The sequence below is a fragment of the Vigna radiata genome, chromosome 5 (genome assembly GCF_000741045.1).
Source record: "Vigna radiata var. radiata cultivar VC1973A chromosome 5, Vradiata_ver6, whole genome shotgun sequence".
In the NCBI taxonomy this organism is placed as follows: Eukaryota; Viridiplantae; Streptophyta; class Magnoliopsida; order Fabales; family Fabaceae; genus Vigna; species Vigna radiata.
The window spans coordinates 24,054,731-24,070,583 of NC_028355.1; the positions used below are offsets into that span (position 1 = coordinate 24,054,731).

Below are 15,853 nucleotides of genomic sequence, written 5' to 3' on the forward strand. Positions count from 1 at the left end.
ATTATTGCTATATTATTATTATAAAATTAAGTATAAATACTTTTTATATTTTTATTGTAAATAATCTGTAACAAATAAACTTTGTTTAAAGTCAATTTTAATGTTTATCAAAATTTTCCATGCACTTGGTTCCTTCTCGAAAGGCGCGTGCAATTATGAAATATATTGATTTTATCTAAATATCTTAATGTATTTATGATATTACGATGTTGTCTGTAACTAAAGTATATCATACATAAAAATAATGTTATCATTCATAAACGCATATATAATTAAAGTATAATTTATTTCAAGTCAAACACATTATTTCTGTAAAACAATTAAAAATCAATTATAAGTTTAATTTTCTTGTATAAAATATATACATAAATAACGTACTTCTAATAATAATAAAAAAGCTTAACCCATATACAAATGTATTATAATCAATAATGATACTTTAATAATATATACAAATATATTATTAATAAAAACAGCAAAACCTCTTATATACTTATCACTATCGCCTAAAACAAATTCTACAAATCAAGAGTTCTTCTTGTTGCTTTATCAACTGATATTTATGATCTTGAACCATAGGATAAATTACGAAAAACACTGTAACTAATTTTCACAATGGTCAAAGCATAATTAAAACGTTGTTTCAGTTATGTTTCAAATAACTCACGAAATGTGAACAGACTGGCATATTAATGACGTATTTGTTAAAATTAAATTAGATTTTGTATTTAGATAAATATCTCATTAAAAGGACTTTTTTTTATTAAGTAAAAATTTATTTGAAAATAACTTAAAGTGATATAGAAAATTCAAACATATCATAACTAAATTTGAATAATATATGAAAAACCGGTTTCGGAAAAATCTACATATTTTGGAAGATATCTTCCTGAAAGCAGTAGTTGAGAAAATATTTTTGTAAACAGATGGAAGGAAGGTGCGAATAGAAAAAGTGTTCTGAGAAACGGTAGCAAAAAGCAAGCTGAGGCCAAGTTATCGGGCCGAAGGTGGTATTGTGATTGCTAGGGCACGGCGCAGCAAGATGGTGATTCTGAGGAGGAATGAAGGATAGTTTTGTCTTTGGGAAACACACGACACAGAAGCACTTCGCTTTGCATTCGCACCATTCTCATTCTCTTTCCGTTACCTTCTTCTATATACCCTCTCAACGCGCACACAGACCCTAAATCTCTTCATTTTCTCAATTTTATTTATTTTACTCATAAATTAAATATTCAAATTGCTGTTCCTGGAATCCCTATTCTGTTATCCATGGACGCCGAAGATGACGAAGCTTCACTCCAACCACACTCTGATGCACAATGCCACACCGACATGCAAAATGTCCCCTACGCTGCCGCGGAAGTCCCTGAGCCCGATACCGTAGGGGAGCTGAGCGCAGCCGCCGCCGTCCATGAGGTCGCCGCTGTTGAGCCCGATGCGACGATGGAGGATGTAGTTGCGTACGACGAGGGCGTCGGAGCGCAAGTGATGGACGAGGTAATTGAGGAGAAGGGGGATGAGGTCACCGATTTGGACGACGTGGCTTTGGAGATGGAAAACGTCGAAGAGGAAGCGAATTTGGCAATTGATGCGGAAGAGGACGAAATTGGGGACGAAGACGCGAACGGAGACGCTTTGATGGAAGAAGAAGAAGAACGGCAACAAGGAGAGGAGGAGGATGAGGAGGGGGAGGGCGAGGGGGAGGAGGAAGAAAAACAGCAACAAGGAGTGGAGGAGGAAGAAGAGGAACAGCAACAGGGTGAGGAGGAGGAGGAGGAAGAGGAAGAAGAACAACAACAAGGGGAAGAAGCAGAAGAAGATGCTGATGCTGGAATGGCAAAAACAGACGATACAGAGGAGAAGGAGGAGAAGAGTTTGAGTGGTGGGAAGAGGAAGCGTGGGGCTGGGAAGAATGCTAAGACTACAGGGAGAGTTGCGTCCAGGAAAAAGACGGAAGAGGATGTTTGTTTCATTTGCTTTGATGGAGGTGACCTTGTGCTTTGTGACCGCAGGTGACTCCGAGTTTTGTACTTGTCGCCGCATTTTTTCTTAATTTTCCAGTTGTATCCATTGTTTTTACGTTTGTTGCGGAAATTCCTTGCCTTCTTTTTGATGTTCAACAGGGGATGTCCCAAGGCTTACCATCCTTCCTGCGTTAATCGTGACGAGGCATTCTTTCGAGCCAAGGGAAAGTGGAATTGCGGTATGTTTCATGCCTTGTTCTGTATTGTCTCAGTGGTTGTAGTTGTGGCTGTTTAATTTCTCTTTTTTCTATGGGCAGTCAGTTCCATGTTCGCTGTCATGTGCTAATTGTGTTGTAGCCTTGTTATTCTTTGAAATCTTTTAAGGGTTGGAGAGATCAAACTCACAGATGGGCTTGGAGTTTGAATAGTTGTTGGTGTCATGTAGGTGATACGTAAGATTTGAAGTTGTGAAGTTACTTTGAAGATTTTAAGATGAGTTTTTTTTCTATGTAATGTTAGCCTAAAACACCCAATAGGAATTTACTTTATCGCCATCATATTAATGAATAAAATCCTATCGTCAAGCTGTCAAATATTATTGGATGCAGGTGGAAAATATGTTTTGCATCGGTAGTATATATCAATTAAATTTGAGGTTTTAAAAATATAGTCCACAACTGCAATTTTGGCTAGGCTTTTACCGGTGCCTGCTACACAGTAGTCAATAGTGTTCTATAGTCGGAAGCAAAGCGGAGCTGCCATAGGATTCAAAGATTGGAGGAGTTTCTGATACCATCTATTTTCGTGCCGCAGCAGCCCTGTCATGATATAGGGTTAAAAATCCATTTTACACCCTGAACTTAGTTGTTGAGTTTTTTTGGGTTAAATTTTTCAAAAAAAAAGTAAGAAACGGTGTGCTTTCTTGCAGCTGAGCATGATCAATAAGATAGAAGGTTTTTTTGTGTAGTAACCTTCTCCCACTTAAGTGTTATTGTATATATGAACTCAGTTAATTATATTGCACTCTATCAGATGACAATTTTTTTTATAAAATATGGGATCCATTAATGGATTCTTTTAATGATTTTAAGGTTCTCCTCTACCCTTCTTTTGTTAAACTATCTTTCATTTGACCCACTTTTGGCACTCGAGTGTCTATTAGTTTTATTTTCACATGATCAACTGACCATAAATCCGTTTCTGAACTCATTTTGTTGATGGGTGTCACTCAATCTTTTGCTTGAATACATTTAGTATCTTTTCTTTCTTCTGTGTTCACTCTTCCACTCCTGGACTCTCATATTTGGTACAATTATTTTTGGCTTTGGTTAGCACTTCTCTGTCCAGTATTCAATAACACCAATAACAGTCCTATTCCATCGGGCAAGATTGACTATATGGGTTACATGACAATACTGGGCTAGCTTGATGAGTACAGACCAATTTCTCAAGGGTACTATGTACAAAGAGATTGGTCCTCTCTGTACCTATTTTCACATGGTTAAAAATCATGTTACCTATTCTCGCCACCAATGTCTCCAATAATATTTTGTGTGTCCTAACTACCTTAATCAATACTCATCACCTTTTCCTCCACAAGTGCCACTCCAACATCTCCTTGTATGTAATCATTATGTATCCTATCATGTGGACTTACATCTTTATTAACATACTCATTGCCCAACATTCGTTGGATTACAATAATAAAAAAAGCAACTTGTTGAGTTACATGGTTGTTCAAAAATCCAAGGCAACTTTGTCGTCTACGTGGGAACCAAGATCCATGTCCTTATTCCATATTCAGCAACAAAATTATGTGGAGATTCCAGCGATGATCCACCAAAATCAGTATAGAAAGTTGGATGCATAGTATGAAATCAATCCTGAATCTGTTAAGCATGACTTCAAGGACAAAATGACTGCAACACATAAAACTTCCATAATTTAGAAATAGCCACAATATTTTAGGAAGATGGGGGGTCTGAATGATACATAAAATATATATTTATATATTGGAACATTTTATATGAATATAACAGGACATGTAATTTTATTATTTTGTAATAATATTTTAAATCAGTTTGCTTGTGCTTTCATCGTTAATCAAACAAGAATTCTATTGTAATTTAGATATTCGTTGTGTTTTTATGCTTGTTGTATCTAGTGTGTATCAAATGCTCCCAACAGGCCTAAATTTCCTTTTAGTTCTTGTTCTTATAAAGGCCAAGATAACCTTTACAAGACCGTGACTTTGAAGTGACGGGGAGTGTGCTTGTGAAGATACTCCTACTTTCAAGTTAGTTGGGGGAATAAATGACATAGTAAATGTGTAGTAGTTGTATGGTGTATACCTTGAAATTGTCACCTATTTATATTATTCTTAATGAGCTCTTACCTTTATAAGCCTTGGGGATGAACCCGTATTATCCTTAACTTCTATTAGCTGTATAATCATGTGATTAACCATCTAAACACTTTTTAACATGTAATAACATTGCTATTGCTTTACAAGTCTTGTTACCAAGGTGTTTTCAGTAGTCCTAGATGTCCTCATACTTATGTTTGTTTATACATGTTGTTTGAGTCATATGATGAGGTTGACAAAGGTGTCTTTGGTAATTCGAAATGTCCTTGGGTAAATGTCCATACAGTTCTCATTTTAGAATTTGTTTCCTTACATGGATTATTTTAAAGGCGGCATGGGATCAAATTGGGATAAATTCCTCATATCTTGGTTGATGATATTTGTTATTTGGGTTGCAAGGTGTATTACTATTATCACTGTCAATTCTTTAAGACGGTTTCTGTTATTGTGCTATGCTAATTCTATTTCTTTTTGTATTTGATTGGACAAGTTAGAAAGATTCTAAATCACGAAATGTATGATCAATTCTATGGCAAATTTCTCTCATGAGTACACTTTATCTTTGGAGTGTAATTGTTAAACTTCAATGCACATTAATGAATAGTCATGCTTCTCCCCTTTTTTATTATTTTTTTTTCACAGCCTTGTTTGGCAGGAACAGTTATTGATATTAATTTTTATTTGTTTTCTTCTAAGCATAATTGAACTTATTTTGAATGCTAGGTATCAGACTTGCAAATAATCTTTGCAATACATTTCTTTATTGTATCTGATTTTCCATATGTTTGATATTCACTTGATCCCAGGTTGGCATCTTTGCAGCAACTGTGAGAGGAATGCAAACTATATGTGCTATACATGTACTTTTTCTCTGTGCAAGGGATGCATCAAAGATGCTGTTATTTTATGTGTCAGGGGAAACAAGGGATTTTGTGAGACATGCATGAGAACTGTAATGTTGATTGAACAGAATGTGCAGGGAAGCAATGTGGTACAACATCCCTTCCTACCTCCTTTTCTTGTTATTTGAAAATAATGCGCGTTTTGAGATGACAAGTTTATATCCTTTTGCCATGCTTCATGCAGTTTCAAAGTGGTATTGTCTGTTATTTTAATATTTACTCCTACTGTTGCTAACTTCTCTCTCTGGTTTTATCTCGGGTTACATTTTAAAATTTTTGCACTTTCCTGTACTTGCACATTAACTTGGCAATGTTGTGCAATACGAGGCTCACTTAATGGATTGGATTTCAGTAAAGGCTATCACAGCAGCAATAGTGGCTATAATTGCAGCATTTATTATGTGCTATAGTTGTGCTACCATGATGGGTTTTAGACACCTTGTCCAAAGCGTTATTTTACTAACCTATCAAATTCTGTTTAGCTCTGGCCAAAATTGCTGCATACAGTATGTTTTATTATTCAAACTTCTTAATTCCTAACCAATCGGTTTGCTTTATGCAATGCTCTCCTTCCTGTTTCAACACAAACCTACTAATGCCCAAATGCTTACTGTTTTTCTGCCACCCAAGCTCCGCAATTTTTGCAAAGCCTTGGCATACCTGCCTCTAGATTTTCCCACTTCTGTTCTGTCAGTTGGTAACTCATTCTCTATTCTTTTCTGTCCGGTTCTCACAGAAGTCTAGGAAAGGTTATGTACTTGCCCTGTCTCTGTTATATCGTTCATCCTTCTGTTTCTTTTGTGTATCCAAATCCTCATTCTGTTCTACTGATTGCCCGTTCTGTTCTGATTGTCTTTTTTTTTTTGTACGACTTCATCGGTAACACTTGAAGCTGTCTTAGTTTCATCCACTTGGAGGCTTACGATTATTTAATTGTTTTAATTACTTATTTAGTCCCTATAGTTACAAAACTTCCTTTTTTTGTCCCTGCATATAATTTTTAATCCCTTTAGTCCTCATCTGAGATGAAAATGATGTCTAAGGCCTATAAGGGATTACAGATGATATGTGTATAGACTCAAAAGAGATGTTTTTAATTATGGGTACTGAGAAGGAAAAAAATTGTAATTGAAGGGACCCAATGAGTAATCAAACCCATGTATTTTTTTTTTGTTATTCACATGTATGCTATGTTTAAGAACGTGAATTCTAATTATTAATTATAAATACATCTTTCACTTTCCATATTTTTCCAATAGGCTTAAATATATTTTTAGTTCCTGAAAAAATGAGTGAGTTCTGGTTTTGATCCATGCAAAATTGAAAATTACGAGCACTGTTATATGACAGTAACTAACTACTTATGTGTTGAACAAAAAGTTGAATCATCATTCCAAGTCGCAAATACTGGTGTTGTAATATAATGTCAACATCTGTCACCTAAAAAACTCTTAAAATTCGTGAAATAAATGTTATTCATCTATCTTAAAATGAGTATCATGGATTAAAAACAGTTATCGAAAAGTTGTGGGATGAAAATCGATGATTTTTTTTTTTTTTTACTGGGACTAAAACTAAAATTCACACATTTTATAAGAACTAAAAGGATTGATTTCATATTTTATAGGATTGAAAAAATTTTAGGGACCAAAATCAAAACCCAATAATTTTAAAGGGACTAAAAACATATTGAAGTCTTCTTTTTACATTTTTGAACATTTATGTGTTAGTTTAGCTTGTATCTATAGTCTTCAGAATTATGGTGATTCGAATATCTGGTATCCAGTTATAGCCTTTTAGGGTGCTGGCTGCTATCTAATATTGATGACTATGGGGGTTAAAATGATGGATTTGGAGATCTTACTTATTCAGATTTGTTGGGGGATTGGAGATCCATATTATAGAATTTAAATATTGATACATGGCTGAATATTACTAGGTTCAAAAGGATATTTTTTTAATCATATTAACATGTGACTGGTTACTCTAATTATTGGCATTTTCCTATTTGTGCTACAATACAGATTACAATACCGAGTAATTTTGAGAAATAATACAATGTAAGCAGGAAGGATAACAGTTTAAGTATGAGAGTTTAACAAACTTGTTTATGAATGAAGTAACTTGAAGTCATTTAAGGGAGGGATTAAATATATCTCTTAGTTAACTGGTTGTTGAATGAACCTTTCATTTCATAGAATGACTGTCAATCTCTGTAGTTGTGATTATCTCAGGAAAGACTTTGGTTGGCTTGAAGCTCCTAAAACAACGGCTTTTTCCACATATGTTGATGTTCAGTGGTTGATTCTGCCATGGTGTTATACATGGCCTTTGCTTTGAATATTTCAGCAAAAACCAAGTTTCTTTCAACAAGTTCACAATAACCCAAATCTTCTATGTATGAACCTACCTATTCAGCATCACAATAACTGTCATCTTCAGTATAGCCTGTGTCCCTACAAGGTGGTCCTTCCCTGATGCAGACTTATTGTACCTAACAGCATCCCCATAAGTCTATTGGAAGGAGCATTGACAAACCGAGTTACCATGAAACGAAAGTAATGTCTGGTCTAGTCATTGTAAAAAGGTTGCTTTTACCATCATAATGTTTATATACGTAAGGTCTGTTAGTGGCTCCCTTGACTCAGTCAGAGTTTGACATGCCTCTGTGGCTCCCCTCATTCAGTTAGAGTTTGACATGTCACTGATGAGTAGTATATTTCAAGCATAAAATATGGATGTATTATAATGATTTTAAACTGGGCATCTACTTTTTTATAGTAATAATTATTTTTCATGCTTGGTGCAGGGACAAGTAGATTTTGATGACAAAAACAGCTGGGAGTATCTCTTCAAGGACTACTACATAGATCTAAAAGAAAAGCTATCTCTAACATTTGATGAAATCACTCAAGCTAAAAACCCTTGGAAGGGATCTGATATGCTTCATTCTAAGGAGGAATCACCTGATGAACTTTTTGATGGCACTAATGATAAAGGATCAGATTCTGATAGCTCCTATGAAAATGATTCGAATCGCCCTAAAAGAAGAAAGGCAAAGAAACGGGGTAAGCCCCGTTCCAAAGAAGGAAATTCGAATGGTGCAGTGACAGTGTCTGGTGCTGATGGGCCATCCGGAGATGACAGCTCTGAGTGGGCTTCAAAAGAGCTTCTGGAGTTTGTTATGCACATGAGAAATGGAGACAAATCTGTTTTATCTCAGTTTGATGTGCAGGCTCTTTTGCTTGAGTATATTAAAAGAAATAAGCTTCGAGATCCTCGCCGAAAAAGTCAGATTATATGTGATGTGAGACTTCAAAATCTTTTTGGTAAACCAAGAGTGGGACATTTCGAGATGTTAAAGCTTCTTGAGTCCCATTTCCTTCTAAAAGAGGATTCCCAGGCCGAAGATCTGCAGGGAAGTGTTGTTGACACCGAAGTTAGTCATTTGGAAGGAGACGGGAATCCCAATTCATATACGAAAGCTGGCAAAGATAAGAGGCGTAAAAATCGCAAAAAGGGTGATGACAGAGGACTTCAAACTAATGTTGATGATTATGCAGCTATTGATAACCATAATATTAATTTAATCTATCTACGACGAAATTTGGTTGAAGATCTACTTGAAGATACAGAGAAGTTTCATGATAAAGTTGTTGGTGCTTTTGTGAGAATAAGAATTTCTGGTAGTGGTCAGAAGCAAGACTTATATAGGCTGGTTCAGGTTGTAGGTAAATATCTAGATAACATTATTGCAATTGATATGTGCAATACAGAATAAACTTTAATTTTTTATTTTCTTTTTAATTATCTACGCGGTCAGGTACATGCAAAGCAGCAGAGCCATATAAAGTTGGTAAAAGGATGACAGATACGTTGCTAGAAATCTTAAATTTAAACAAGACAGAGATTGTATCTATTGATATTATCTCAAATCAGGAGTTCACAGAGGTGATTCAATGGCAGCAGTTTTATCTTTTCATTTTTTTAAGATATTCTGTTATGCTTAATTAAAATAATTTATTTTAAAAATAGTATCTTACCACTTTAAAACATGGGATGATAATGGTCATATGGACCCCCAAACTCTTGTGTACATTCTAATCGAATGAAGAAGGGTGACATTTCAATTTGTCAAAAGTAGGCTACAGGGACAACATTACAGCCATTCTTTTAACCATGGAGTGAGTCTTTAAATTGGTTCTCAAAATGAGTGTGCCGTTGTAGTACTTTTTCAAAATAGAAACCTACACTAAGTTAGTCCCTTGAAAACACTTAATTTCTCCTTTTGTATCCACCACTTCAATCCTTCATATTGATGAATTATTTTAGATTTTGAGGGACTAATTTGCTGACAAAACCTGTAGGTGACTAATGTGTTGAAAGTGATAAACGAATCTTTGGATGACTAATTTGGTAGTAGAATCTTAACTATATGATGGTGGCAGTTAATTATTAGTTTGTTTTAGATTCTCTCAGAATTGATAATCTGAAAAAATTAAAATTTTGCATAGATTAATTAATGTATTTCCTTCTTTAAGACATTGATTGGTTTTCTGTTAGGATGAATGCAAACGTCTCCGCCAAAGCATTAAGTGTGGTCTCATAAATCGGCTAACTGTGGTAATTTTATGTTCAATACACTCACTTTCAGGTATCAGATGTTATACTTTGTACTGATGACTCAAATTTGTTCTTCTAGGGTGACATACAGGACAAGGCACTGGTGCTTCAGGCAGTTAGAGTAAAAGATGTAAGTTGCTTTTTGTACATTTTATTTGGATCTGTGATGTGTTTTCTTTCGCATCTTTTTCTCAAAGTCATACTTTCTCAGTGTGTCGTTTATACCATGATTTGTTTGATGTATTCTAGAAAATGACTTTCAATTAACAAATTCAGTTTTATCGAAGTATAGGTTTCTGTGAATGTGATAATTGTCATTAAATTAATGAGAACTCAATTCTTGTTTAACAAGAGTGTTGAGAAAATCATACGTTTTGTCTGGTTACATCCTTCAATTTGCATTGACCACAAGTAGGAGAGGGCTCGTGATATGCTTCCTGTTAAAACTTCTCGTTGATCATTTCAAGCTTAAATATGTTAGGCCTAGTAATAACCATTAGGAAAATCTTATTCATGATAAACTCTTCAAAAAAAAAAGACTGACATTCACTTTAGATGTCAATAGAAGGTAACCTCACTTTGGAAGTTTACTTATCGTCCAATTTAGTTTTAGATTATCAAATTGAATTCTTGGTGTATTTTCATTAAATCTGCATTTCATTTTTTAATGATATACTGTCTTTTACTCAACCTGTTATCTGTGAATTTTGGAATTGTATTTCCTGGTATTTGTAATGTATTTCAAATGTTTATATTTGTAATACAGTGGCTAGAAACAGAGATAGTGCGGTTGAGTCATCTCCGGGATAGAGCCAGTGAGAAAGGACGCCGGAAAGAATATCCTTTTCTTTTATCTAATATTCAAATACGTATAATGATATCTGGCGGTATTTTGTCCTTGTTGCTTTTCGTTTCCTTGATGTATTTTGACTTCTTGTGTCATTGCTTGATTTCCTTTCCTCCAATTTAACGTTCTACTTTCAGTCATGTTTATAACACCCATCCATGGCATTAACGGGATGTAGAGATAGAAATCTGTGGATTGTTTTTGTATTTCCCTTCTATAAATTTGTTGTTGCTACAGCTCCATATAAATTTGGAATTGATAATTCATAAATTTTTAGTAAAGTTCATCCGTAAATTATGAATTATTAACTGCTCTGTAATGGGTTGAGGAGCTTAGCTTCGTGGTGAAACGTAACCAAAATAAATAAATTAAAGTTGATTTGTCTATTTTATATGAAGTCTAAAACTTCTCTGGCTGTATTCATTTAAATGGATGGTTGGTTGGATAAATGCTTTGAAAGAATTCTCTGGCAATGTTTGTGTTCGATGTGGTGATATTTACAATTTCTACATAAGGATTTTTCATTGTCTTTTTTATGCTATCTTGCTCCAGTCTTTGCATTTAAATGGATAATAATCATTTTAAATTTTTGTCCTTGCATTTAAATGGATAATAATCATTTTAAATTTTTGTCCTACAGGTAATTTTATAATTTAGTTATCATATTATATGTAACAAACAATTTTTCGTTAAATTGACAAAAAAACTCGAGTTTTATTTTGTATTGATCCTTGACCTACTGCTCTCACGCTCAGAGAATGTGTCGAGAAACTGCAGCTTTTGAAGACACCTGAAGAACGTCAACGTAGGTTGGAGGAAATTCCAGAGATACACGTGGATCCAAACATGGATCCCAGTTATGAATCTGAAGAAGACGAAGATGAAATGGACGATAAAAGACGAGGTAGTTGTTAAAACAGTTTGAACTTGTAGGATTCACCTAATAAAATTAAGTTTGGACTTGAAAACTCTTTTCTACATCTGCAGAAAACTACATGAGACCTAGAGGGTCTGCTTCCTTTGGAAGGAGGGGGAAAGATATTGCATCTCCTAGAAGTGTTTCTATTTCAAATGAATCTTGGAGTGGAACAAGGAATTATTCAAATACGAATCAGGAACTTGGCAGAAATTTGGCCAATAAAGGTTTTTCAATCAAAGGTGAAAATGCTTCTAATGTTAATGAGGTACTGAATGATACTCATTTGCACCAGGGAAGAGATAGAGAATTATCTAATAGCTGGGAGAGGCAAAAACTCTCTTCAAGCTTGGAAAGTGGTGCCAAAAGTACCCAGCCATTGGTAACATCTGATTCTTTCTCCACTGCTGTATTGGAAGCTTCTGCAGCACCATCGTCCGCTGGAATAACTCCTTCAGCTTTGAAAATTAATGAAACTGAAAAGATGTGGCATTACCAGGATCCTTCCGGAAAAATTCAGGGACCATTTTCTATGGTGCAGTTACGCAAATGGAGCAACACAGGATACTTTCCCGCTGATTTGAGGATTTGGAGAACCACTGAGAAGCAAGATGATTCTATACTCGTGACTGATGCTTTAGCAGGGAATTTTTCTAAAGAACTATCGATGGTGGATAAGGCTCAAAAGGTGCATGATTTACATTACCCAGCCTCGTACTCTAGGAAGTCTGCTCAGGGTATGGAAGGTCAAGCTGGAGAAAGACCAACATTTGATCAAAATAGTGGATCTTTGAATTCACATAGTACTATGGGTTCTCCGGCACAAACCCCAGGAGGAAGTTGGAGATCTAAAGATAATATGAATTCTGTAGCAAGTAGAACCTCTCCATTGGCAGTTGAGGTCCCCAAGAACCCTGCAAACGGCTGGGGTTCTGATGCTGGTAGTAGAAATGAAACAACAAATCTTCCTTCACCTACACCTCAGACTACCCCTGGTGTGTCTAAGGGGCAGGCTTTTGAAAATAAATGGTCACCAACACCTGTCCAGTTGCCTGGGTCTCTCGTAGGAAATTCATTCCCAAGCAATCATGGAGGTTTGCAGGCCTCTTTGGTAGTGCACCCAGAGCGTGCTGTGCAAAATCCTGAAAAAGGCTCTTCACAACCCGGTATTAGTTCAGTGTCTTCAGATAATTCTAGGTTACATCCTCAACCAGCACCGGTGGCACCTGTTCTGCATTCAGGGCTTGACCTCAAAATGGCAGGTACAAATATGCAAAACCAGGTTGTGCGTAGCCACAACTCTCATGCAGAAGCTCAAGGGTGGGGTTCTGCTGGGGTTCCAAGGCCAGAACTGCAGGCTTGGGGAGGTGTATCATCCCAACCAAATCCTGCTACTATGCCTAACCAGCCAGCATCCCATGGCCCCTGGGTTGATGCTTCATCTGTGCAGAACACTGCCTCTTTTAACACTGGAAATCCATCTGCAGGTTTACCCACACCTGGGTTTCTGGGCATGAATACACCCGAGCCTTGGAGACCTCCAGCTTCAAGTAGTCAGCCAAACATCACAGCTCCTTCTCCAGCTCCACCCAATATGCCTTGGGGAATGGGCATGCCAGGAAATCAGAATATGAACTGGGGTGGCGTTGTACCTGCTGCCAATATGAACGCAAACTGGATTCCTACGCAGGGGCCAGCACCAGGAAATTCAAATCCAGGATGGGCTGCCCCTAGTCAGGGTCTACCTCCAGTGAATGCAGTTGGCTGGGTTGGACCTGGTCAAGGCCGTTCCCATGTAAATGTGAATGCAGGATGGGTTGGGCCTGGTCAGGGTGTACCACCTGGAAATGCCAACCCTGTTTGGGTTCCACCGGCAGGGAATCCAGGCGTGTGGGGAAGTGAGCAAAATCATAATGGAGACCGGTTCCCCAACCAAGGAGATCGAGGTAGCCAAAGTAGAGATTCTGGTTATGGTGGTAAATCTTGGAACAACAGGCAATCATCATTTGGCAGAGGAGCTCCTTCCAGGCCTCCTTTTGGGGGACAACGAGGAGTCTGCAAGTATCATGAGAGTGGACATTGCAGGAAGGGAGATTCTTGTGATTTTCTACACAATTAGTTGTAGGGCTCTAATTAATTAGTGGCAGAGAAACATCTCTTACTGTACAGTATTTTGCAATTTCATGGCTAAACGTTGTACGAGGATGCGTCATGTATGTAGAACTTGTGCATTGTAGTATCTTGTTTATTTGCCTTGCCTAATTGTCTTTTTGGGGGAGTTGTCTGTCTTATGCGAGAGTTAAGTAGTTGAAGAAGTTGAACTGGCATTTAGATTATTGATAATGAAAGATAGTTGAGGTTACCTTTTTCTTTTGCAGAAAATCGTTTTAAAGGCGGTCTGACCTTACATTTAGCTATAGATATATTTTTCAAAATCATAGATGAATAGTTTTAAACAATGAAAATGACAGTGGAGTTTTCGCATTATAAGGTGCCGATAAGAGGAAGATTATAGAAATCAATGCGCATTGTGAAATTTGAATCATGGACTTATCTCTAATAACAATACATGTTATAATTAATAGATTTAAACTTTTTTTTTTTCCTAAGTTAAATTCTGATGTTTAGTTTAGTCTCCGTTTTTAAAAATGTCAACCTTTAGTTCTTATGATATGAAAAATGTATCAAATCAGTTCTCATGACAACATTTAATAAACAATAAATCACAAGTTTTCATACCTAGGTATCCAATATTTTGTGATTTGTTAACGGAATGTATTATGAACAACAAATCACTTAATGAAAAACTTGTGATTTGTTAACGAATAGGATTAATTTGATATATTTTTCATATTATAGGGACTAAAGGTTGATATTTTTAAAAGCGGGGACTAAACTGAACACTTAGGGACAAAAAAGGGTTTAAACCTAATTAATACCATTATTACAATTTTGTAGGTCTTTTTTTTAAGGGTTAAATATGTTTTTAGTCCCTATACTTTTGAACGATTTTGGTTTTAGTCCATTTTCAAGCTATGGTACAATTTAGTCCTTCAACTAACTCTGGTTTTAGTTTTTTTTACCAATTTTTTTTAACTTTATTTGTTGTTTCAAACGCGTTTCTCAGTTAACATTGAAGCAAAAATGTGTCAAATAATGTAAACAATCCAAATGCTATTATAAAACGTGCTTGCAACAACAAATAAAGTTAAAAAATTTGGTAAAAAGATTAAAACCAGAGTTTTCTAAAATTGAAGGACTAAATTATATCATAATTTGAAAATGGACTAAAACCAAAATGGCTCCAAAATATAGGGACTAAAAACATATTTAACCCTTTTTTTAATCATAAAAATTTGGCCTTTCTATCTTTAATATTTAAAAGTAAAGACAGTATTTTAATTTTTTAAACCAGTATTCCATATTTTAGATACTCGTTAAGAAATTACATCAAACTAAAGAAATACGTAATTATCGTTAGATGAGTTTTAAAAAAGACTTTAAAATAAGCTAGTTGTTATGGCTGAGAAAATAGTATCAATAGGATATAAATACTCGTACTGAAATTAACCAAAGCATTGAGTCATGAAGAGACTCAAAATGCCGATAAAGAAAATTAATGAGTAAAATGAAAATCCATGTTTATGTTTTTCTTCGGACTCCATTAGGTAAATCCAAAATTGCACTTATTCCTAATGCACATCATCAAATTCAACCGTGACCCTATTTTTCTGTGAAGAAAAGTTTAATTTGACTCAATATTACCTTTACTAAAATATATTTCCTATTAAAATTAAATACGAGTTTTGATAAGAAATTGAGAGTTTGGATTTTCTTGTCACCAGGTTTTCCACGTTGAAATCTTATACAATAACATGTATATATGGATAATATAAATTTGTTTCGAATTTGGAGATCACTAAAAATCTCATAAGAGAAATATAAAAACATTGACTTAAAGTGTTTTCAAACTGGTTAGGAGATCAATTCGATGTTTAAAGAATAAAAAAAGATATTCATTTATAATTTAGGGTAAAAATATCAATAAACAACGATTTCTAAAATACACCTTAATCTTAAACAAAAGAGACTAAAATCTACATATTATAACTGAAAAACCTAACATCAACTCAATATTATTTTTAGATAAAATAGTTTAAGTTTTAAAATTTGGATTTATAGGAAAAGTTTCCTTTTAACATAGGTTAATAAAATCATTAAGTCAAAATAAAT

At 35.2% G+C, this 15,853-nt stretch overlaps 1 protein-coding gene across 2 annotated transcripts; it reads left to right on the forward strand.

The window, feature by feature from the left end:
• Positions 1 to 921: 921 nt before the first annotated feature.
• LOC106760497 (zinc finger CCCH domain-containing protein 19) lies at positions 922 to 13,982 on the forward strand. 2 transcript variants are annotated; one of them, XM_022781077.1, is made up of 11 exons: positions 922 to 2,015; positions 2,127 to 2,206; positions 5,139 to 5,323; positions 8,044 to 8,965; positions 9,058 to 9,185; positions 9,798 to 9,857; positions 9,937 to 9,987; positions 10,624 to 10,694; positions 11,454 to 11,608; positions 11,692 to 12,882; positions 13,108 to 13,982. In XM_022781077.1, exons 1-11 carry the CDS (start codon positions 1,273 to 1,275, stop codon positions 13,737 to 13,739), a joined length of 4,218 nt encoding a protein of 1,405 aa, XP_022636798.1. In that variant the 5' UTR covers positions 922 to 1,272; the 3' UTR covers positions 13,740 to 13,982. The 2 variants fall into 2 exon arrangements, with proteins under 2 accessions (XP_022636798.1, XP_014499412.1); XM_014643926.2 differs by having other exon boundaries at positions 11,692 to 13,982.
• The last annotated feature ends 1,871 nt before the right edge of the window (positions 13,983 to 15,853 follow it).